Source organism: Nematostella vectensis, chromosome 1 (genome assembly GCF_932526225.1).
Source record: "Nematostella vectensis chromosome 1, jaNemVect1.1, whole genome shotgun sequence".
NCBI lineage: Eukaryota > Metazoa > Cnidaria > Anthozoa > Actiniaria > Edwardsiidae > Nematostella > Nematostella vectensis.
Window position 1 is genome coordinate 2,293,327 of NC_064034.1, and position 25,491 is coordinate 2,318,817.

At 44.1% G+C, this 25,491-nt stretch overlaps 1 protein-coding gene across 1 annotated transcript in view; it reads right to left on the reverse strand.

Annotated features, from left to right (window-relative positions):
* Nucleotides 1-972: 972 nt before the first annotated feature.
* LOC116611762 overlaps nucleotides 973-25,491 on the reverse strand; it is a 64,607-nt gene continuing 40,088 nt past the window's right edge. The window contains exons 39-61 of the mRNA XM_048729440.1: nucleotides 17,772-17,985; nucleotides 16,568-17,069; nucleotides 15,270-16,271; nucleotides 14,688-14,908; nucleotides 14,301-14,533; nucleotides 13,544-13,747; nucleotides 12,962-13,037; nucleotides 12,702-12,818; nucleotides 12,531-12,610; nucleotides 12,026-12,213; nucleotides 11,761-11,810; nucleotides 11,167-11,345; nucleotides 11,015-11,099; nucleotides 10,852-10,947; nucleotides 9,042-9,215; nucleotides 8,024-8,337; nucleotides 7,448-7,517; nucleotides 6,103-6,318; nucleotides 5,621-5,778; nucleotides 4,385-4,588; nucleotides 4,136-4,199; nucleotides 3,674-3,896; nucleotides 973-3,336 (exon numbers count right to left, since the gene is read on the reverse strand). Coding sequence (XP_048585397.1) covers nucleotides 2,696-3,336; nucleotides 3,674-3,896; nucleotides 4,136-4,199; nucleotides 4,385-4,588; nucleotides 5,621-5,778; nucleotides 6,103-6,318; nucleotides 7,448-7,517; nucleotides 8,024-8,337; nucleotides 9,042-9,215; nucleotides 10,852-10,947; nucleotides 11,015-11,099; nucleotides 11,167-11,345; nucleotides 11,761-11,810; nucleotides 12,026-12,213; nucleotides 12,531-12,610; nucleotides 12,702-12,818; nucleotides 12,962-13,037; nucleotides 13,544-13,747; nucleotides 14,301-14,533; nucleotides 14,688-14,908; nucleotides 15,270-16,271; nucleotides 16,568-17,069; nucleotides 17,772-17,985 — 5,311 coding nt within the window. The 3' untranslated portion in view covers nucleotides 973-2,695. The remainder of the gene's footprint in view (nucleotides 3,337-3,673; nucleotides 3,897-4,135; nucleotides 4,200-4,384; nucleotides 4,589-5,620; nucleotides 5,779-6,102; nucleotides 6,319-7,447; nucleotides 7,518-8,023; nucleotides 8,338-9,041; nucleotides 9,216-10,851; nucleotides 10,948-11,014; nucleotides 11,100-11,166; nucleotides 11,346-11,760; nucleotides 11,811-12,025; nucleotides 12,214-12,530; nucleotides 12,611-12,701; nucleotides 12,819-12,961; nucleotides 13,038-13,543; nucleotides 13,748-14,300; nucleotides 14,534-14,687; nucleotides 14,909-15,269; nucleotides 16,272-16,567; nucleotides 17,070-17,771; nucleotides 17,986-25,491) is intronic.

The following is a 25,491-nucleotide window of genomic DNA, read 5'->3' on the forward strand; positions in this document are numbered from 1 at the left end:
TCAGCCTTGGAAGCAGCTGAGGCCTTTTCCTTAGATTGATCAACACTCCAAGCATCATCAAGGATAAACGAGCAGCATTTTACAGATTCTTGAATCAGCTGTTTGCTAGGATCAAGAAAAAAGATAAAAAAAACCTCTACCTGACAGAACCAATGGACAAAGAAAACCTATAGCTGAACCAAGGAATAAATATCTTGTACCTGCGCCAAAAGACAAATAACTTATACCTGCATATTAGCTGATGCTGACATCTGTAATATCAGACAAATAACCAATACCTGTCTATTAGCTGATGCTGGTATCTGTGATATTAGACAAATAGCATCTACCTAAAAGAACCAAGGGACAAATGAAACCTATAGCTGAGTCGAGGACCAAATAAGTGTTTTCCTGTATCAACCTTTACCTCAACAAAGGGAGACATGCACATTACCTGTACCAAAGGACAAAGCCTATACGTGTATATCAGACGATGCTGGTATCTGTGATATTAGTGTTTAGTATGCACAAAGTGCACTGTGTGATAGATGTACATAGATACTTGTGCCTAAACTCAAGCAACACATTCTTTAGGGGAACAAATTCTTTCAATTAATATACCTTTCGGGTTAGGTGTAAATATTGATTGTAAAAAAAAGAATTTTTGTAAATGTTCTTTAAGTTTAGAATTTTTTTATATGAACACAAATGTACAGTAGTAGGGTTTTTATATTAATTAAACATTTAAAAAATGTTTTTTGAAGATTATTCTCTGAAAAAAACCCAGCATTTTCACAAACCTCGATTGGATGGCGACTGACGCGCAAATCAAGATAGAGGCAAGTTATTGATTACCAGGTAAGTGATGCAAGTTATTGACTGCCAGATATGTGTTGCGCGTTGATTAATTCATGTACAGGTACCTTGGTATTTAGGAAGAAACCAGCCAATAAGAGAGAGATACTTTGCGCAATGCAAACGTACACAGGGAGGTAATAATTATGGCTGTATTTTATAAGCAGAGACATAATATTTTTGCATTTAGGCTATTTCCACGATTAATGTTCGTAGCTGTATTACTCGAAGCGCTGTCCATTTCCTCCTGGCTGCAACCGTTCGATCTACTTACATTGCAACATTAAAACACACCATTAAAACACGTCCTAAATGAATAGAAAATAGTTACCGCACATCGTCAAGTTTAGCAGCATATGTACAGCCATAGTCTTCCTTAAAAATGGGAAAATGGGTGTAAGAAGATTTGAAACAGCCGTGACATCATAGAGTAACTACTAAATAAAAATTGCTTTTGCATATTTGTAATTGTTTTCTTTGTAATAATCTCGATAACCAATCCAGTACCTTTTGCCAACTACCTGACGAGTTTACATTTGATTACATCTATACATTTCTTCTAAATTTGTTTTATATATGAGTCTGTTTTGTACATTGAGATAAAATGTAAAATACCATCATCTACGACGATAATATGCACCGCGAATTTTCCGTCATGCATAACAATTACCTAAGCTAATTTTATGGTAAAATAAATAATTATGAGATCTATAAAACAATAAGACGTAAAAAAAGCAAACATTTGTTTTAAGATTATTTGTTATAATTTTGCATACGAAATTACAAAAACGTTTTTATCTATATATTTATCCTTGGATACCTGCCAAGTGTGCCCTTGGCCTTGAAGTAGGCACGCCGCCATTCGGCAATGGCAAGTCACACAAGACACACATTTCCATCGGCTAATTTATGCAAGTAACTGACATAATCAAACATTGTTATGCCTGGTGCACACTAGTGACATAACGACATTATGACATAGGCGCGTGCACCTATTTTGACATTTTGACATAAGCCCAACATAACGACATGAACATAACGACATAAGATAATTCTATGTCATTATGTCTTTATGTCCAAGTCGTTATGTCGGGCTTAAAAGAGTGCGCGCGCCTATTTTGTTCTGTCTTGATGTCGCTGGTGTGCACTAGGCATTAATAAAAAGTATAATGCCTAGTGCACAGTAGTGACATAACAACGTAGGCGCGCGAACTCTTTTAAGCCCTACATAACAACATGGACATAATGACATAAAAGAAAAAACATGTTTTTTCTCTGTTGTTATGTTCATGTCGTTATGTTGGGCTAATGTCAAAATGTCGAACCATACACACTTGAACAAATGAACATATTTGAGGTAGTTCTCTCGCTTTAGATATGTGTGTATTAAATAAAAATAAATGATTTGATTATTAATATTCTTTAAGGAAGTTTTAGAAAATGCGAAGCACTGGTTAGCTTACAAAGCACGCATGCTGTTTTATGCTACGTGGGGCTGGTGTCGTCACATGAAAATCGGCGAAACATGTCAACAGACTACTTGACGATACTGCACGTACACCTGAAGCTATCTATAGTCTAGTGCTTAGACAGCAAGGAAGTTCTACTTGGACGTTATTCAAACAGCCAAATTCTTAAGATTGATTATAAGATGATTTTTTTTGTGAGGGGGGGATTTATGGGATGAAATCTCGAAATAACCAACTAAAAATAACGTTATACACTTAATTTACCGAATTTCGTCGAAAATATAAAACAAACTCAAACAAACCAGCCGATGGAAATGGATGCTTCCTCGCATTGGTACTTTGCGAGGATGACAAGATGGCGGCTGACAGAGGCACTTCAACACGATGTGACGTCACGTGATACTGAATTCATCTACAGATATTCTTTTTTTCGGCCTTGAGCTGCCAGGCCGATATTCGGTCACACCCCTTTCGGGAGGGGTCTCTCGATCTAGTCTCAGACTTGGCAGAGACGCACCCATCACATTCGAAAATCGACTGCTAAAACTTGACTCTCTATGCAAAGACAAGGAATCACACGACCGACATGGACTCGGAACGCGACGGAGTTTTAAAGGTTTTGGTGAAAATGATGTTTGTGGTGATAACGGAGTAGATTTGACTTTCGTTATGTTCGTTAGCACCGCTACAGGTGTTGTCCCGTGAAGCCTGCGATGTAGTGCATCGATATTATGTCTTTGTGTGCTTTCCGCACGCGCCTCGAGAGAGTCGGGCGTGTCCTGCCCTGTGCCCCGCCCCGTAGACTTGTTCTGTCTGTAGCGCTTGACGGGACTGTCATCTGATCTACTGAGGATCGCACTCACGTCCATCTCCGACTCCAGGCGACACAGCTCGCATTCCATGGCGGGACAGGGGTAAGGTGTGGCAAGACTCTGGGCGGGACGGGGCGTAGCAGACGCAAACGCGTGAAGCATCTGCTGCGCGTAGTCCTCGAAATCGCGCGCACAAACGCGACCTTGAAAAGTCATGTAGCCTATGATACAGCAATATGAGGACAGATTACTTTTAGTAAATCAAAATGTATGATCACTCAATGATCAGGACCATCACTCAATGATAAGTAAACTGTTTTTTTGAGATTTATGCAAACTTTGAGTGTCCACGATTGACACATTTTGTACCCTCTGATTGGCCAACGCTTTGCGGCAAAATGGTTTGATTGGAAGCCATCTAAGTGTAGGCTGACGAAAACACAAGAAAAATGGCTTTCGACTGATGCAAGCCGTAATGTACTTTTATCATCTGTCGTATGTGAATATTTTTTGTCTTCTTAGATAATTAAAATAACATAACACAAAATTCTTAAATACCTGATCGGTCACAAATGAGAAGTGTTGGTACGCCGACTAGCCCAAATAATCGCCTCACATCAGCTTCACCCGCACGCCGCTGACCCTGAGGATAGCAGGCACAGACATGACGGACGTTGCTTTGCCGTCCCAAGAACCCTTGCGTTGCTAGCATGACCTTGAGAGAGTCGTAGTGACCTTTGGTCTCCTCTTCGCTACATACACAGCATCCGATAAAACGGAACTAAGAAAAATACAGAAAGCCGATTAAACAGAACTGAAAAACAGACATATACTAGCCTCTTGGTAAAAATTATACATGTATTTAAGTATATAGCTATACCTTTCTCTTGGTATAATCATACATGCCTTTGGGTATAACTATACTTGCATCGTGATATAATTATACGTTCCCCAGGGTTATAACTTCCCTAAGTATAGCTTTTCATGCCCCTGGATGTAAATATACAACACAATAATCACCTTTTCATTATGACCCGAAGCAAACTTATCAAACATCTGAAGACCTTCAAGCGATGCTCGACACCTGCAGAAGTAACAAGATATTCAATGATAAAAATAAATAATCATGGTAGCGTGAGGCTACATTATTCATCACGCGTCTAGTCACTATTTGTATATCAAATATTCATGAGTATACCATGAGGAAGTGGATATACGTTCGCGTTTCTATAAGTACACTTCACAGACATCATAAAGAATATCACGTACCATTTGGTCCAAAACATGATGGCTACTGGTGAATTACTCCCGCTGTCAATTAAGTGTTTCCATGACGATGTTACTATGTCCATGACTGTGCATACGGGTGCTGGCAGAGGCTTCCCCAGGGGACCCCTGTGCTTTAGCAGCTCATGCTTTCGGATCTCATGGTCAAGAGCGTCTTGATAGCTACAAGAGCCGACATCCGGCCAACTGACACGAAGAGAAGATAGACTTTATTTAAGACACGCTTGCCCCGTCAACAACAGCTGATTTCCACAAGGGGCGTGTGGAAAAAAATATATATATATATATCTATAATAATTAGAAATATAACTATAAGTAAAAGTATTTAAATAAATAACGAAAGAAAAAAAAAAACTTGATCTATGTGGATATATAATACTATAAATACGCTAAACTAATTATTTGTTTAGATAAAAGTGTGAGCCTCTAATTCTCTGACAAATGATGATAAACTTGTACAATCACGACTAGCCTCTGGGAGGGAATTCCATAATTTAGCTCCATCATAGCTGAAACTTTTTTTCATAAATTCAGTTTTTGGGAGTGGCAGCTGTAGCGAGGTGGAGGAGCCTCTGAGATTGTAATTTGTAATATTTTTCTTTAAGCTGAAAAGGTCCGTGAGACAGTTTGGAGCCATATCATGCAAAACTTTAAACATTTGTTTGGCTTTTGTCTTTGCTCGCTGGGTCTCTAAATTTTGCCAGCCCAATTCAGCTAGAGCCTCTGTGGCAGGGGTGTCATTTGACCTGTTTGTGATCACCCTTGCCGCCCTATTTTGCAATTTTTGAAGACGGATTGTGTTACATTGCCCAAGAGTATCCCACACCTCGCTACAGTAGTTAAGGTGTGGTTGGATGATTGCATTATAAATAGAGACTAATGTATTTTGATTAGCAAATTCAGAAATTCGTTTCATGGCTCCTATACCAGAACTGACACAACAATTAGTTGTTTTTTAAGTCTCTTCGTAGCCACATATTGAGGCTTTTGATTAAAAAAAGTGAGAAAAAAGTTAATACATAGCTAAAAGTGTTATCATTTGATTAGCGGCTGCAGTAAGCAAAATAAGATTACTAATTGGGTGCTCTTGAAATAATCCAGTAAAAATAAAAAGTAATTTCCAAATTGTAATTTAATCAAGTGTTGGGTTATACTGTAGAGGAGTTACGGCTCATGATCGTGTAGTTTCGGCAAGAGCAAGGCAAATGTGTGTCTCACCTGGCGTTCTTCTTGTGTACTCCAAAATAGCAGAACACAACAAAAGGCGCGAAATCCTTGGCGCAGAGGGGTACGGGATTCGAGGGTGCGCTAGGGCCTATGGGATGGCAGGTCAGACTTCTCGCTGTAATCACGTGAGTGACAGGAGAAGATGAGAGCTGAGGAAAGAATAGAATAGTCAGGTAATTTTTAACATTAATCAAGAACAAAGATCCCTTCTCGATATATCCTTCTGTTTTCGCAATTATAAAAAAAATCTCTTAAACAACAAATGTCTCCTTAAACAGTACATTATAAACAAAGTTTTTTTTAATCATTACGTGACACATTTTGCATTAAGTGAAAAAGTTAAGCTCCCCCTAAGCAAGATATACCGTGAGGCAGCTTGAACCTGGGACGAGCGATGCTTTTTTGACGTCACAACATTTACAAACCACAGGAAGCCCGTTTAAAAAGCACTTGGGACTCGGTTGGAATCTCACCTGATAATCTGCAGACCGTGTATCTGCATTCAGCGCTTTACCAAGAGGGCGGTCATCAAAAAAGACTTGGTAACCGTTCACGACGGCATCCCCGTCATCATGTGACCTATCCCAGCATACTGTGCAGGAGAGTAATCCTGTGCGATCTCGAATGGCTTGAACGCCACGAGAAAGTTCTCCTTCGATGTTACGGAGGCTGGCGATGGTATTGGTGACCTACCGAAAGACAGTTAAGTTCTCTATGAAAAGCTATTTTATCCTGACATCAGTACAGTCATAATAAATTATTCATTTTTAATCAGTACAGTAAAGGAGCAAGACGTGCTGGTTTTATACTTTCTCGTAAAACAAAAAAACGAAACGTGTTCACTTTCCCGGCCTTAACGACGCGAGCTACCGTGGCCACCATGATAGTTTTGGGAAGTGAACCGATTACGACCAACGAGAATGCGGAAAACGTACTTGATGATTTTCTTAAACTTATTATTAGCTTGCGAGAAAGGCAAAGAAATACTTAGTCCATCAGAGAAAGACGGAATCCTCCTAATTATAAAGTGTGTCAACCGTAACTGTGATTCTCGAATGCTAAGAGAGTGTTCATTAAATACACCGAGGGGGGTCGGGGAGATATTGAGGGAGTGTTCATTAAATACACCGAGGGGGGTCGGGGAGATATTGAGGGAGTGTTCATTAAATACACCGAGGCGGGCGGGGAGATATTGAGGGAGTGTTCATAAATACACCGAGGGGGGGGGGGGGGGGGGGATATTGAGGGAGTGTTTATTAAATACACCGAGGGGGAGGGAAGATAACGAGGGGGTGTTCATTAAATACACCGGGGGGGAGGGAAGATAATGAGGGGGGCTTCGAAAATTTTTAACCACCAAAAGGGGGGGGGGGGGGGGGGGCTCCGAAAAACCCGAAACCAAATGTTGTGAAGAAGAGATGTTAGACTGATATAATGATGAACTTGACTGGATCATCATCAACTGGGGCAAGGAGGGCAACTTCGCAGTATTCATTTTCCAGATTTAAAGACTTTTTTGTTTATCGAAGTCGTAGGGATGGGGGGAGGGGGGTGCTTTAAAAATTTTGAGGTTCTGCAAGGGGGGGGGGGGGGTCACCGAAAAAATATGTTTACAATGATAAGGGGGCTCTGAAATTTGAGTAAAAATATCCCCCTTCCCCCCTTGGTGTATTTAATGAACACTCACTAATCGGTTATCATTCTCATAAGAGCTATCGGCAACGGTAGCACGTGTCGTAACATAATCCGCTTTATTGTTATCTTCTATTTAAAGTGTTAATAAGGTTTAACATTTATAGGAAATTGTGGTATGCTTACCTCTACTTCCTTGAGCTTTGCGCCCATCACAGTAACCGAGTTATTGAGGAGCTCTAGTTTACGACACAGTCTGATACAGAGAAATGATGGATTAGATTCACACACAGTAACTGAGTTATTGAGGAGCTCTAGTTTACGACACAGTCTGAAACAGAGAAATGATGGATTAGATTCACACACAGTAACTGAGTTATTGGAGAGCTCTGATTTAGGGCACAGTCTTCACAGATAAATTGTTTGATTTGATTTTCATATGGTATTCAAGTTACAGTGATTTTATATAAAGATCGGATTGCACAGAAAAAGACGATTATACTTTTTGTAGGTTTCCTACCAAGCTAGCTACTGTCTCCCAACTACCACATCCCTATATTCTCACCATTACCAACACTTGAATCACTGTGAGCACCACAACCAACATTACTACTACGACCAACATAACCAATACAACCAATATCACCATTATTTTTTTTTCGGGGGGGGGGGCTAATATCGCCATCACCATCACTAATATCCCTTCAACCAATACCATCACTATAAGGCTAATGAGACTTTCATATCCCTGGCTAGACTCACCTATCCCTCGTTAGTATCATATGACACACTACGCCTTCAAGTGCCTTCCTTTCTGCCAACCCATGTACTCTAACATCAATAACAGGCGGATCTGGAGGTCGAGCAGGGAGCATTCTGATTGGTTCAGAGAACACTGAGTGACAGCCCTTAGGCTGTAAGGTGACTTCTAGGACCACCCAATAAGCGGATGTTACGTCATATAATACGTCTTCGGTGCTAGCTCCGTTAAGTGGACCATGCGTGATCACGTGAGGGGAATCGATGACGCCACCAGCATTTATCTCTACCCTAGAGTCTACTTCTAAGTAATAAACCTGCAAAAATTGAAGAAGTGTTAAAAAAGACGATAATCGTTTTTTTTAGAATAAGGGGCCAGGCTTGTGGCAAGCGAGCGGGCACCCACCTCGACCGCCATATATATATATATGTATATGTATATATATATATGTATATGTATATGTATATGTATATGTATATGTATATGTATATGTATATGTATATGTATATGTGCGTGTGTATGTGTATGTGTATGTGTATGTGTATATGTATATATATGGCTGTGTATACACTTCCAGTACTCCCCTCAACACGCCCACAATCTCCCCCCACCCCCGACCCCCCTTCACTCCCCGAAGCAAATCCCGGCTTGGATTTCGGTATATATACAACATAAAGCATTAAATATCGAATAACCAATATCGAATAACCCATATCGAATAACCAATATCAAATATGCCTATATTTGTAGAGACACATTGATTGTAACGCTTATCAACTTGAACAATGTTTTTATCCATGGACTATTTGATGCTGCTGTTTACGGAGCTGTTTTTATTGCGGGATGCATTGAATCTCACAGCGATAAAAGTGGATTTAGTTCGCAACTGAAATGTATATTTCTTATGCATTCATGTTTTCTGTGTCACTGAAAGATTCGTCACAGCTTGACAGACACATGTCGGCTATGACAGAGCGGACGCGAGTGTGATTAAAGACAAAACAGTGATGAGAGATGTACCTTGTAGCATTCCACCACAGCGCCCCCGCACAATTCAGGCATCTCCCATCCCACGTGGATGCAATCGATTCTACTGGACCGGACACGTGACAACATAGGTGCGCGCGCACCTGGGCACGTGATCAGAAGCGCAGGCGACCAATCACTGTCACAGCCTTCTTTAGAACTCAAAGCCTGGAATCATTGAAAGAAATTTTAATAAAAACATCTCGTTAGTGTTCTTATTGAAAACCATCCAAAATTACCTCTAGTATCCCAAATGGCGACCATGTTTGCTGGATGAAGAAGATGAATCGGTTTGCCATGCACATAAAACATCATTCAACTCGCATTTGATAAAATCGAATTGTTGTATGGCTTGTAAAAACTGTTTGCCAGGGGCTTTACCATGACTTGCAATGGCATCTTACCCTGACTTGCAATGGCATCTTACCCTGACTTGTAATGGCATCTTACCCTGACTTGCAATGGCATCTTACCCTGACTTGTAATGGCATCTTACCCTGACTTGTAATGGCATCTTACCCTGACTTGTAATGGCATCTATCTTACCCTGACTTGTATAATGGCATCTTACCCTGACTTGCAATGGCATCTTACCCTGACTTGAAATGGCATCTTACCCTGACTTGTATAATGGCATCTTACCCTGACTTGCAATGGCATCTTACCCTGACTTGTAATGGCATCTTACCCTGACTTGTAATGGCATCTTACCCTGACTTGCAATGGCATCTTACCCTGACTTGTAATGGCATCTTACCCTGACTTGCAATGGCATCTTACCCTGACTTGTAATGGCATCTTACCCTGACTTGCAATGGCATCTTACCCTGACTTGTAATGGCATCTTACCCTGACTTGCAATGGTATCTTACCCTGACTTGTATAATGGCATCTTACCCTGACTTGTATAATGGCATCTTACCCTGACTTGTAATGGCATCTTACCCTGACTTGTAATGGCATCTTACCCTGACTTGCAATGGCATTTTACCCTGACTTGCAATGGCATCTTACCCTGACTTGCAATGGCATCTTACCCTGACTTGCAATGGCATCTTACCCTGACTTGCAATGGCATCTTACCCTGACTTGCAATGGCATCTTACCCTGACTTGCAATGGCATCTTACCCTGACTTGCAATGGCATCTTACCCTGACTTATAATGGCATCTTACCCTGACTTGTAATGGCATCTTACCCTGACTTGCAATGGCATCTTACCCTGACTTGCAATGGCATCTTACCCTGACTTGTATAATGGCATCTTACCCTGACTTGCAATGGCATCTTATCCTGACTTATAATGGCATCTTACCCTGACTTGTAATGGCATCTTACCCTGACTTGCAATGGCATCTTACCCTGACTTGCAATGGCATCTTACCCTGACTTGTATAATGGCATCTTACCCTGACTTGCAATGGCATCTTACCCTGACTTGCAATGGCATCTTACCCTTACTTGTAATAGCATCTTACCCTGACTTGCAATGGCATCTTACCCTTACTTGTAATAGCATCTTACCCTGACTTGTATAATGGCATCTTACCCTGACTTGCAATGGCATCTTACCCTGACTTGTAATGGCATCTTACCCTGACTTGTAATAGCATCTTACCCTGACTTGTAATGGCATCTTACCCTGACTTGTAATGGCATCTTACCCTTACTTGTAATGGCATCTTACCCTGACTTGTAATGGCATCTTACCCTGACTTGCAATGGCATCTTACCCTGACTTGTAATGGCATCTTACCCTGACTTTTATAATGGCATCTTACCCTGACTTGCAATGGCATCTTACCCTGACTTGAAAGGAGTACTGGCGACAGGGATGACATGATGCTAGCTCGTATGATAACTGAGATTTGTCAAGAATGTCGCGAGAAACATCATCAACCTGGGATCACATTAAAATCGTGATTAGGAACAACAACAATAACAACAGCAAAAATACTTTATTTTACCTTGATTTCGTATTGATCTGGTGTGGCGTCCCCAATAGAAGGAGGCTGGGACCACTCAATAATAAGTCCAGAGGGCAAAGCGCACCTTATGTAAAACAAGCAAAACAGTTTGTTTTATGGTATGCTAATAAATCAAATGCATACTTCCTTACCTCTTTCGCAGTACAGGCTTTTGTAGTGGAGCAGATGTCTGGACGATCAGCTGTGTTGACTTCGCTATCAATTTCCTGTGGCTGTCTATGGCTGCGACCGCAATAAAGTGTCTAGTTCCAGCTATGCACTCCTCAATGACCATGGAGGTCTTTGTGGCTGGCAGTGTCTCTTCCTGCGGCTTTAGAACACAAGCAGTTTATTAGCGTCTCGGCCGGAACTTTACAAACAGTGGTTAAGCGCTTTACAGTACTTCAGAGATACTCGGGCTTTCTTATCATGTTTGACAATGGTTTTCAAGGACACAAACATGGTATCTCTGCTCTTAGAAGTATTAAATTATAATTTTGTGGCATGTCACAAAACGAAATCACAAGAAATAACACTGTGGTGACCTTTTTTTACCCCCTTGCTCTTTAGTTCATGGTTAAAGGTTTAAGCGACCTTTTTTTACCTACTTGCTCTTTAGTTCATGGTTAAAGGTTTAAGTGACCTTTTTACCCCATTGCTCTTTAGTTCATGGTTAAAGGTTTGTGACCTTTTTTACCCCCTTGCTCTTTAGTTCATGGTTAAAGGTAAGTGATATTTAGTAGTACCTGAGGACTGAGAACAGAACTCCATTTCACAACGTAGCGATCAACTTCATCTGAAGACATAAAAAATGTTATGCCACATTAATGCAATGCGCTGCAATAAACAAGCAAATAAAAGGTAAAAAAAATATTTAAAAAATATCTACAAAATAGGTGCGTAAATTATCGCTGAAGTTTCGCAAATGAACATTAGTGGTCGGGCTGTAGCCATTCGATATTAGGAACAGCATGATAGCGAGTTGTGAGAAAGATGCAATGGAGAACACACCTTCAACGGAGTCCCACTGAACAGCAATGCGCTCGTTTCCAGTCCATAAAGAGCGAAGGCGGATTTGCTGCTTGGGAACCAGGCTTTTTTCCGGTGAGCCCGGCGTGCAGATGGTCAGCAGGTTGGAAGGCTCAGAATTGCCGATAGTAGGGTCCGCAGTAAGCGCCAAAATGCGAACTCGGTAGACACTAAGACAAATAGAGGTTATCAGACGCTCCAGTTTGATACCTTGCACAAGGTTACAAGCAGCATGTGTAAACCTTTAGACAAATGCGTGAATACGAACGAAAATGTTGTGTGAAAGCAAATATTGTATCCTCATGCGTAGCTATAGCTTTTGTTAGCTATTTTGAGGAATGTCGGGGAGGGGGTATTAGGGGGACAGGTTACCCTCCCCTCCCCCCCGATGTTGATTGTGATTACAATTCCATTGTCGGTGCCGTGTTGCTGCTTATTGCATGATTTCATATATGCATATGACAGTGACGCCTAATAATGGACATACCTGCTCGGCTGGCAGTGCACAGTCACCTTTCTTGATAACGGGCTGAGAATTCCTCCAAGTTGGCGGCCATTAAGGTTGACCTTTACAGAATAACACCGTCAGAGTCAGAGACACATTGTAAAGATCAATTAATGAGAATCAGTCGTTGCGTGAAGAGCGCCTTAGTCGTACCTGATACCCAGTGATTGCTGCGAGGCCATAAATACGGGGCTCATTCCATTCCACAAGAATCCGGTATTCAGACACCCCTCGGCACCATATCCAGGGCGGGTCCGGACGGCCCGGGATCTGACGAGGACAAACCAAAACATAATCATCGAAATTCATTTCTACATGACCTCTTGAGCTGTCCTGGGAACGTTAAGTGAAGTAAAACCAGGGTTTGGAATAGGGTGTGATAGTTGAATGAATAGTTTAATGAATCCAGTTACCTGACAGGAAAATGGACCATAAAGAAATGAAGTGCCATCGAGACGGAAGAACTTGACCATAATGGTGTACAGTGACCTAGCGCAAGGAAGTAAAACTCAGTAAAGCTCAGTAAAGGAACATTTGAGCAAAGAGATAAATATGTAGAGCTGCAATTTTGACAAATGGAGACACATAAGGTACTAGCTATCAGCTGTCTTTTAGTCCAAAATCATCAAAATTGCCATAAAAATGAAAAGCAGCGCAGCTAATGAAAAGAGGTTAAATTTTACAACAAATCTTTCAAATTCAGTGCGCGCGAGTTCTCACCTTTTCTTGACAGGGTAAATCTCGAAGCTGTTACATGACGGTGGCAAGTTCTCACCTTTTCTTGACAGGGTAAAACTCGAAGCTGTTACATGACGGTGGCAAGTTCTCACCTTTTCTTGACAGGGTAAATCTCGAAGCTGTTACATGACGGTGGCAAGTTCTTACCTTTTCTTGACAGGGTAAATCTCCAAGCTGTTACATGACGGTGGCAAGTTCTCACCTTTTCTTGACAGGGTAAATCTCCATGCTGTTACATGACGGTGGCAAGTTCTCACCTTTTCTTGACAGGGTAAATCTCGAAGCTGTTACATGACGGTGGCAAGTATTCCTCTTTCTCTGTCTCCTGGACCTCAGTAGACCACGTGACTTTGATAGAAGACATGCTTCTAATAGGTGCACTAGAGTTCCACATGACCACGATACAGCCGTCATCGTCATCAACCGCGCCATTCGTCGATGAGCCTTCTGCACTGGAAGACCTGATGAGATCATCATTATCGACGTTGTCATCATCATCAACAACGACATAAATATCGTCATCATCATTACCATTATCATCAACAACAACATCAACGTCATTATCACAAATACCACCGCCACGATCATCATATCGTAATCCTCGTCGTCGTCATCATCTACTATCAAAACAAGTTGACCCATTCACCGATTAAGCTCAGATTCACAAATCCCATGTCAAACACAAATAAATGCCCCCACCTCCCCCATGCCATGTTGATCGCCCATCATTAGTATGTTTTAGTATCATGAGTCAACAACATTGATTCGGGAAGGGGGAGGGGGGAATGGGCGTGGTTGATAAGAGGTTAACCGACATGCACCCATAGACGCAAAATAGGCCATCGATTTTGCGATATGGGTCAACAGTTTTGGCGGGGATTGTAGATTATCACAAACACTTAAACCTATAGTACTGTTAACCCCGCGGTGATGTATTGATGAGTATTCTGTTATATAATTTGCCTTAGATTATTTACTTACAAGACTCTGTAAATTACAAAGGTGGCCCTTTACCTCGTGTCATCAGTGTCCAAGGCAGACGAATGCGACAGAGAGGCAGCCTTGGAGGACTGAGAAAGCCCCGAGGAGCACGTGGAGGCGTAGTATACACTGATGGTGGCAGGGTGCTCCTGCCTGGGGATGATTACGCCAAGAGGATCTGACACTGCCTCAGGGTACCTGCTAACGACACTTGCATCGCTCTCATCATCTGTGTCGAGATCATCTGAGCTTATAGCGGTCGAAATCTGAAAAAAAAAAGAACCGTGAAGATCGCGAAGACTCGGTTTGCTTTGCAGTTTCGGTGAGGCCGCATCAAGAAACACGCTTTTGCCTAGGACTCATAAGATTGAGCAATAGTGTGTGGAGAATTCTTTTGTAGATTAGGTCCCTGACTCGTACCTCATCTTTCCTGTGCTTCGCTGACACCATACCGGAATTGGTAGTGACCTTGAGTTGACATGTGTACTTCATGCCTGGTTTACATCGCTTTAGAGTGTACGAGCGTTTGTTTGGGGCCAGCCTCGTAACCTCCCGGCCGTTGACGTCAAGTACGTAGCCACGAATAGATCTGATGCGCCCACGGTAATCATGGCGCTCAGCGGTCTGCCTGACAGCATAATCTGAAATCATGCACGGTTCATCATGAAAACCGAACCTGCAAGCCTGGTTGGGAAGCTGTTGTGAAAGATTGTGGTTTCCAGTCGCGGTCGCGGTCGCGTAACTCCATGACTTAAAAAAGCAGCACCTGAATTTTTTTTTTTGCTTAGTTGCTCAGAAAAGACGAAAAGTTGTTTTCTCTCTAACCCCTATCCCGCAGTCCTTGACATATCGAAAGGGATTTTATTTTGCACTATTAAGGTTTTTTTATTATTCTTTTTACAAAGTTTGACAATATGTCTGGCCAGTGCACTAACAAAGCAACGTGAAAAAAAATCATTGAAAAAATATTTCATTATTATTTTTATTCTGTGTAATTCATACCTAAGTGTAGAGCTGCGGGCGGGTCCCACGCCAGTTGTATCTGGGTTGCTGTTATTCCAGCCAAGAGCAGAGTAGGCTTTCCAGGCGGAGCCGAGGTTCTCGCCATTAGCGGCCCCGACAAACAGTCAGCTGACACTGCAGCTAGTCTATCGATATCTGAACTAGCCAGGCTAGATGCTGCCCGCTCGCCATCTTCCTCGCACGATTCCCCAGACTCCCCAGATGACATATCCTCTCGAATACCAACAACAGCTTCCACGATGACCCTGTACACAAGTCCCGGCTCTAGCCCAGATATATGACCCTTAAGACCCAGAACTGAGCTCTGGGGTACGTCAATCCGTTTTCCATCCTTAGGTAATTGCGATATCCCGTATGATGATAATCGGCGAGTTTTCTCGGAAAAGTGGATGAGGTAGTGCTTAATACAGAGGTCACCATAAGTAATAGCAGGCTGCCACGATAAGTGCAGGGAAAATGGAGTACGCTCTGTAACGGATAGCCTAGAGGGTCCAACAACACCACTTGTCCAAGCGAACAGAGTTCTAGCCTCTCCACAAGGCTGCTGTGCGCAACTACAACCATCTCCTGGTACGGACTGGATGCTGAACAAATACTGCGTCCTGGCAGCAAGATTCTTGACCGTGTACGTTGTGGTGGAAGGCATAAGCTTGAACTTCATCAACGAGTTTGTAGTTCGTGTGTCGTCCGCGCTCTCTCGGCGCTCACGTACCTTAAGGCAGATGGCGGTTGTGGGAGGTCTCGAGGGAGGGGGCGCGTCCCATGTTAGGGTGATTGCGCTGCTAGTACTAGACGCCACGCGGAAGTTCGTGGGAGGCTCGGGTGGCGATTCCATGTCGAACCAGACTTTCTCCGATCTTGTCTTGTTGAAACCTGCCAACGGGTCGACTGCGTTTGGGTCATTCGGATGAGAAGAGAACGCTTCAACAAGCACGGCGTACCGACAAGATGGCTGGAGGCAGGTAAGCTGCAGATTGCAATCTAGACATGGAGAAAATAGTTTAATATAACAGAAGAAGTTGAACACTAAAGGGTCTAGCAGAGTTTGCAATTGTATTGGTATGAAAAGAAGTGAAATCGAAAATCATATGGGAGTGTCGTTGGACTAAAAAATGACAGAATTTATAGACTCAAAGTCAAATTGTTTTTCAAGCCTAATGAAAAAAGCACTTTTTTTTACTCTATACAATTTCAGTCCTAAAATTATTAGTCATGGCTTATTGATTTTCGATCACCAGTCTTTCCATACGAAACTACACATCTTCCAGGAAACTCACCAGTAGTTTCTGTACTGCCGATCAGATCAGTCTTCTCTTCGTTACTTCTCCACCACGTGACCCTGTACCCCTCGGGACATACGTGCAAAGGCCGCAGCTCCTCTCCTTCTTGCGATCCACCACCCCCTCCCCCCTCCTCGTCCTCCTCTTTTTCTTCCTCCACCACCCAGCTCACAACAACACTACAACAACTCGCCTGATTAAGAACAACATCACGTACAACTCGGACGAAACCCCACAGATGCAGCACGAGGGGCGGACTTGTTGAGCAGAGCCCGAGGTCTGAGCGAGCGGCGTGATCCACGCTAAGACTCGAGCTGCTGTCAATACCGCTATCGGCAGCTTCAGGGACGCGACGAAAAGGTAGTACGGTATTACCAGCCATCGCGGTCAATGTCACAGTGATTGACTGACCGGGGAGAAGGTTAGTAATCGATGTGCGTTGACAGTTTGGTGGAAGTATGTCTTCATAAATATGCCCATTTACGCGCAGTAGGTAGCCCTGAAAAAAAAAGTAGATTAAACAGAAATGAAATGTATAGTATTGATATAGAAAAAATGAACATCGCGAAGCGAATGGGCTTCAAATATGATTCACTTTACTTGTCAGGTGTGGATACTGCTGTACGCCGTTAACAATCATGGGTGTGAGTTATAAGAATTGTTAATAAACCAGCGGGTCAGCATTTTCATTGGTTCTTTACTTACTTGTGCAGTAAAAGACAGGACCTCCGTCTTAACGTCCTTATTCGACGAGATGAGGGATTCAAAGTCCCAAATGTAGAAAGCTAGGTTTTTTACACCGAGGTGTCGCGCGCCAATCAACAAGGCTAACTAGTAAGGTGATCTTTACGACATTTACGCGCCCTTCCCCCCCCCCCCCCCAAAAAAAAAAAAAAACCTCTCGGGCTTGGGGGGCTCAACACTAGACTCAATTTTATCATTTCATAAGCTGTTTTTTTAGCTTTATGGAATGGTTAAGTGATATCATTAATTTTGTATTCACGCGGGTGTTTCGAGAACGAAGCAACATAATAAGCGATATTCTAGACGGTACAAAAATGGTTTTAAGGCGGATTGGTGGCCCCATGTAAACATGACTTGACAAGAATGTGACCTTTTAGTTGCTTGCGTTATGAATCTTACCCTTGTTATGCTTATCGTGGCTTTATTTACGCCAATCTAATGTAATCGATACGCTTACCGTTATCTTGATTCCACCAAATTCTCGAGGTCGTTCCCATGCCAGAGTAGCGCCAGTAGCGTCCATATTCACCACGGTCAGCAGTGGCGGGGCAGGGGCGCATGCGCTGAACACTCGCAGAGTGTTAGAGGGGGGTCCATAGCATCCACACATTTGCTGATTACCCTCGCCTATCTGAGGGTCCACATGACCGCAGACCCAGACCTCGTATTCCCTGCAAAACGGTTTTTCTAAATTTATGGGTCCGGCTTGCGTGAAATGGCTGTGTATTTGCCCCGAATATTTCTCTTCATTTCGAAAAAATACAGCTATCCCTGTATTGTGCGATTTAAAACAGATTTGGGTAGTCTATCTTAATGTAGGGTGGATTCAGTTCGCTAATGAAATGACTGCCCCAATTGCAGAGTTCATAGCGTACGAAAACGAGTTCACGCACTTGGGATCCACGGCCCTTGAAGTGGCCATGTCACGTGGGTTTTGGTAGGTCATGAGAAAACTCAAGCAATGTCTGCATTTTAGAGGCGGCAAGATGATGATCTGGTATATAAGACGAAGGTTTAGAGGCAGATAACAGTACAGTGTTGATTCACCTAGGGGAAAACTGTACAGTGGGAAGGGTGGATAGTGTTGATTCACCTAGGGGATAACTGTACAGTGGGAAGAGTGGATAGTGTTGATTCACCTAGGGGATAACTGTACAGTGGGGAGGGTAGATAGTGTTGATTCACCTAGAGGATAACTGTACAGTGGGGAGGGTAGATAGTGTTGATTCACCTAGGGGATAACTGTACAGTGGGGAGGGTAGATAGTGTTGATTCGCCTAGGGGATAACTGTACAGTGGGGAGGGTGGATAGTGTTGATTTACCTAAGGGATAACTGTACAGTGGGGAGGGTACATAGTGTTGATTCACCTAGGGGATAACTATACAGTGGGGAGGGTGGATAGTGTTGATTCACCTAGAGGATAACTGTACAGTGGGGAGGGTGGATAGTGTTGATTCACCTAGGGGATAACTGTACAGTGGGAAGGGTACATAGTGTTGATTTACCTAGGGGATAACTGTACATTGGGTGGGTGGGTAGTGTTGATTCACCTAGGGGATAACTGTACAGTGGGGAGGGTGGATAGTGTTGATTCACCTAGGGGATAACTGTACAGTGGGTGGGGTTGATAGTGTTGATTCACCTAAGGGATAACTGTACAGTGGGAAGGGTACATCGTGTTGATTCACCTAGGGGATAACTGTACAGTGGGTGGGGTAGATAGTGTTGATTCACCTAGGGGATAACTATACAGTGGGGAGGGTGGATAGTGTTGATTCACCTAAGGGATAACTGTACAGTGGGAAGGGTACATCGTGTTGATTCACCTAGGGGATAACTGTACAGTGGGTGGGGTAGATAGTGTTGATTCACCTAGGGGATAACTGTACAGTGGGGAGGGTAGATAGTGTTGATTCACCTAGGGGATAACTGTACAGTGGGGAGGGTAGATAGTGTTGATTCACCTAGGGGATAACTGTACAGTGGGGAGGGTGGATAGTGTTGATTCACCTAGGAGATAACTGTACAGTGGGGAGGGTAGATAGTGTTGATTCACCTAGGGGATACCTGTACAGTGTGGAGGGTACATAGTGTTGATTCGCCTAGGGGATAAAGGTACAATGGGGAGGGTACATCGTGTTGATTCAGCTAGGGGATAACTGTACAGTGGGGAGGGTAGATAGTGTTGATTCACCTAGGGGATAACTGTACAGTGGGGAGGGTACATAGTGTTGATTCACCTAGGGGATAACTGTACAGTGGGGAGGGTACATAGTGTTGATTCACCTAGGAGATAACTGTACAGTGGGGAGGGTGGATAGTGTTGATTCACCTAGGGGATAACTGTACAGTGGGGAGAGTACGTAAAGTTGGTCCACCTAGGGGATAACTGTACAATGGGGAGGGTAGATAGTGATGATTCACCTAGGGGATAACTGTACAGTGGGGAGGGTACATCGTGTTGGTCCACCTAGGGGATAACTGTACAGTGGGGAGGGTACATCGTGTTGGTCCACCTAGGGTATACTGTACAGTGGGGAGGGTACATCGTGTTGGTCCACCTAGGGGATAACTGTACAGTGGGGAGGGTACATCGTGTTGGTCCACCTAGGGGATAACTGTACAGTGGGTGGGGTAGATAGTGATGATTCACCTAGGGATTAACTGTACAGTGGGAAGGGTGGATAGTGTTGATTCACCTAGGGGATAACTGTACAGTGGGGAGGGTACATCGTGTTGGTCCACCTAGGGGATAACTGTACAGTGGGGAGGGTACATCGTGTTGGTCCACCTAGGGGATAACTGTACAGTGGGGAGGGTACATCGTGTTGGTCCACCTAGGGGATAACTGTACAGTGGGGAGGGTACATAGTGTTGATTCACCTAGAGGATAACTGTACAGTGGGGAGGGTAGATAGTGTTGATTCACCTAGGGGATAACTGTACAATGGGGAGGGTAGATAGTGTTGATTCACCTAGGGGATAACTGTACAGTGGGGAGGGTACATCGTGTTGGTCCACCTAGGGGATAACTGTACAGTGGGGAGGGTACACAGTGTTGATTCACCTAGAGGATAACTGTACAGTGGGAAGGGTAGATAGTGTTGATTCACCTAGGGGATAACTGTACAATGGGGAGGGTAGATAGTGTTGATTCACCTAGGGGATAACTGTACATTGGGTGGGGTACATAGTGTTGATTCACCTAGGGGATAACTGTACATTGGGGAGGGTAGATAGTGTTGATTCACCTAGGGGATAACTGTACAGTGGAAAGGCTAGATAGTGTTGATTCACCTAGGGGATAACTGTACAGTGGGAAGGGTAGATAGTGTTGATTCACCTAGGGGATAACTGTACATTGGGGAGGGTAGATAGTGTTGATTCACCTAGGGGATAACTGTACAGTGGGAAGGGTAGATAGTGTTGATTCACCTAGGGGATAACTGTACAGTGGGGAGGGTAGATAGTGTTGATTCACCTAGGGGGTAACTGTACAATGGGGAGGGTACATAGTGTTGATTCACCTAGGGGATAACTGTACAGTGGGTGGGGTAGATAGTGTTGATTCACCTAGGGGATAACTGTACATTGGGGAGGGTAGATAGTGTTGATTCACCTAGGGGATAACTGTACAGTGGGGAGGGTAGATAGTGTTGATTCACCTAGGGGATAACTGTACAGTGGGGAGGGTAGATAGTGTTGATTCACCTAGGGGATAACTGTACAATGGGGAGGGTAGATAGTGTTGATTCACCTAGGGGATAACTGTACAGTGGGGAGGGTAGATAGTGTTGATTCACCTAGGGGATAACTGTACAATGGGGAGGGTAGATAGTGTTGATTCACCTAGGGGATAACTGTACAGTGGGGAGGGTGGATAGTGTTGATTCACCTAGGGGATAACTGTACAGTGGGTGGGGTACATAGTGTTGATTCACCTAGGGGATAACTATACAGTGGGGAGGGTAGATAGTGTTGATTCACCTAGGGGATAACTGTACAGTGGGGAGGGTAGATAGTGTTGATTCACCTAGGAGATAACTGTACAGTGGGGAGGGTAGATAGTGTTGATTCACCTAGGGGATAACTGTACAGTGGGGAGGGTAGATATTGTTGATTCACCTAGGAGATAACTGTACAGTGGGGAGGGTGGATAGTGTTGATTCACCTAGGGGATAACTGTACAGTGGGGAGGGTAGATAGTGTTGATTCACCTAGGGGATAACTGTACAGTGGGGAGGGTAGATAGTGTTGATTCGCCTAGGGGATAACTGTACAGTGGGGAGGGTGGATAGTGTTGATTTACCTAAGGGATAACTGTACAGTGGGGAGGGTACATAGTGTTGATTCACCTAGGGGATAACTATACAGTGGGGAGGGTGGATAGTGTTGATTCACCTAGAGGATAACTGTACAGTGGGGAGGGTGGATAGTGTTGATTCACCTAGGGGATAACTGTACAGTGGGAAGGGTACATAGTGTTGATTTACCTAGGGGATAACTGTACATTGGGTGAGTGGGTAGTGTTGATTCACCTAGGGGATAACTGTACAGTGGGGAGGGTGGATAGTGTTGATTCACCTAGGGGATAACTGTACAGTGGGTGGGGTTGATAGTGTTGATTCACCTAAGGGATAACTGTACAGTGGGAAGGGTACATCGTGTTGATTCACCTAGGGGATAACTGTACAGTGGGTGGGGTAGATAGTGTTGATTCACCTAGGGGATAACTATACAGTGGGGAGGGTGGATAGTGTTGATTCACCTAAGGGATAACTGTACAGTGGGAAGGGTACATCGTGTTGATTCACCTAGGGGATAACTGTACAGTGGGTGGGGTAGATAGTGTTGATTCACCTAGGGGATAACTGTACAGTGGGGAGGGTAGATAGTGTTGATTCACCTAGGGGATAACTGTACAGTGGGGAGGGTAGATAGTGTTGATTCACCTAGGGGATAACTGTACAGTGGGGAGGGTGGATAGTGTTGATTCACCTAGGAGATAACTGTACAGTGGGGAGGGTAGATAGTGTTGATTCACCTAGGGGATAACTGTACAGTGTGGAGGGTACATAGTGTTGATTCGCCTAGGGGATAACGGTACAATGGGGAGGGTACATCGTGTTGATTCAGCTAGGGGATAACTGTACAGTGGGGAGGGTAGATAGTGTTGATTCACCTAGGGGATAACTGTACAGTGGGGAGGGTACATAGTGTTGATTCACCTAGGGGATAACTGTACAGTGGGGAGGGTACATAGTGTTGATTCACCTAGGAGATAACTGTACAGTGGGGAGGGTGGATAGTGTTGATTCACCTAGGGGATAACTGTACAGTGGGGAGAGTACGTAAAGTTGGTCCACCTAGGGGATAACTGTACAATGGGGAGGGTAGATAGTGATGATTCACCTAGGGGATAACTGTACAGTGGGGAGGGTACATCGTGTTGGTCCACCTAGGGGATAACTGTACAGTGGGGAGGGTACATCGTGTTGGTCCACCTAGGGGATAACTGTACAGTGGGGAGGGTACATCGTGTTGGTCCACCTAGGGGATAACTGTACAGTGGGTGGGGTAGATAGTGATCATTCACCTAGGGGATAACTGTACAGTGGGAAGGGTGGATAGTGTTGATTCACCTAGGGGATAACTGTACAGTGGGGAGGGTAGATAGTGTTGATTCACCTAGGGGATAACTGTACAATGGGGAGGGTAGATAGTGTTGATTCACCTAGGGGATAACTGTACAGTGGGGAGGGTGGATAGTGTTGATTCACCTAGGGGATAACTGTACAGTGGGTGGGGTACATAGTGTTGATTAACCTAGGGGATAACTATACAGTGGGGAGGGTAGATAGTGTTGATTCACCTAGGGGATAACTGTACAGTGGGGAGGGTAGATAGTGTTGATTCACCTAGGGGATAACTGTACAGTGGGGAGGGTAGATAGTGTTGATTCACCTAGGGGATAACTGTACAGTGGGGAGGGTAGATATTGTTGATTCACCTAGGAGATAACTGTACAGTGGGGAGGGTGGATAGTGTTGATTCACCTAGGGGATAACTGTACAGTGGGGAGGGTAGATAGTGTTGATTCACCTAGGGGATAACTGTACAGTGGGGAGGGTAGATAGTGTTGATTCGCCTAGGGGATAACTGTACAGTGGGGAGGGTGGATAGTGTTGATTTACCTAAGGGATAACTGTACAGTGGGGAGGGTACATAGTGTTGATTCACCTAGGGGATAACTATACAGTGGGGAGGGTGGATAGTGTTGATTCACCTAGAGGATAACTGTACAGTGGGGAGGGTGGATAGTGTTGATTCACCTAGGGGATAACTGTACAGTGGGAAGGGTACATAGTGTTGATTTACCTAGGGGATAACTGTACATTGGGTGGGTGGGTAGTGTTGATTCACCTAGGGGATAAGTGTACAGTGGGGAGGGTGGATAGTGTTGATTCACCTAGGGGATAACTGTACAGTGGGTGGGGTTGATAGTGTTGATTCACCTAAGGGATAACTGTACAGTGGGAAGGGTACATCGTGTTGATTCACCTAGGGGATAACTGTACAGTGGGTGGGGTAGATAGTGTTGATTCACCTAGGGGATAACTATACAGTGAGAAGGGTGGATAGTGTTGATTCACCTAAGGGATAACTGTACAGTGGGAAGGGTACATCGTGTTGATTCACCTAGGGGATAACTGTACAGTGGGTGGGGTAGATAGTGTTGATTCACCTAGGGGATAACTGTACAGTGGGGAGGGTAGATAGTGTTGATTCACCTAGGGGATAACTGTACAGTGGGGAGGGTAGATAGTGTTGATTCACCTAGGGGATAACTGTACAGTGGGGAGGGTGGATAGTGTTGATTCACCTAGGAGATAACTGTACAGTGGGGAGGGTAGATAGTGTTGATTCACCTAGGGGATAACTGTACAGTGTGGAGGGTACATAGTGTTGATTCGCCTAGGGGATAACGGTACAATGGGGAGGGTACATCGTGTTGATTCAGCTAGGGGATAACTGTACAGTGGGGAGGGTAGATAGTGTTGATTCACCTAGGGGATAACTGTACAGTGGGGAGGGTACATAGTGTTGATTCACCTAGGGGATAACTGTACAGTGGGGAGGGTACATAGTGTTGATTCACCTAGGAGATAACTGTACAGTGGGGAGGGTGGATAGTGTTGATTCACCTAGGGGATAACTGTACAGTGGGGAGAGTACGTAAAGTTGGTCCACCTAGGGGATAACTGTACAATGGGGAGGGTAGATAGTGATGATTCACCTAGGGGATAACTGTACAGTGGGGAGGGTACATCGTGTTGGTCCACCTAGGGGATAACTGTACAGTGGGGAGGGTACATCGTGTTGGTCCACCTAGGGGATAACTGTACAGTGGGGAGGGTACATCGTGTTGATCCACCTAAGGGATAACTGTACAGTGGGGAGGGTACATCGTGTTGGTCCACCTAGGGGATAACTGTACAGTGGGTGGGGTAGATAGTGATGATTCACCTAGGGGATAACTGTACAGTGGGAAGGGTGGATAGTGTTGATTCACCTAGGGGATAACTGTACAGTGGGGAGGGTACATCGTGTTGGTCCACCTAGGGGATAACTGTACAGTGGGGAGGGTACATCGTGTTGGTCCACCTAGGGGATAACTGTACAGTGGGGAGGGTACATCGTGTTGGTCCACCTAGGGGATAACTGTACAGTGGGGAGGGTACATAGTGTTGATTCACCTAGAGGATAACTGTACAGTGGGGAGGGTAGATAGTGTTGATTCACCTAGGGGATAACTGTACAATGGGGACGGTAGATAGTGTTGATTCACCTAGGGGATAACTGTACAGTGGGGAGGGTACATCGTGTTGGTCCACCTAGGGGATAACTGTACAGTGGGGAGGGTACACAGTGTTGATTCACCTAGAGGATAACTGTACAGTGGGAAGGGTACATAGTGTTGATTCACCTAGGGGATAACTGTACATTGGGTGGGGTACATAGTGTTGATTCACCTAGGGGATAACTGTACAGTGGGGAGGGTAGATAGTGTTGATTCACCTAGGGGATAACTGTACAGTGGGGAGGGTAGATAGTGTTGATTCACCTAGGGGATAACTGTACATTGGGGAGGGTAGATAGTGTTGATTCACCTAG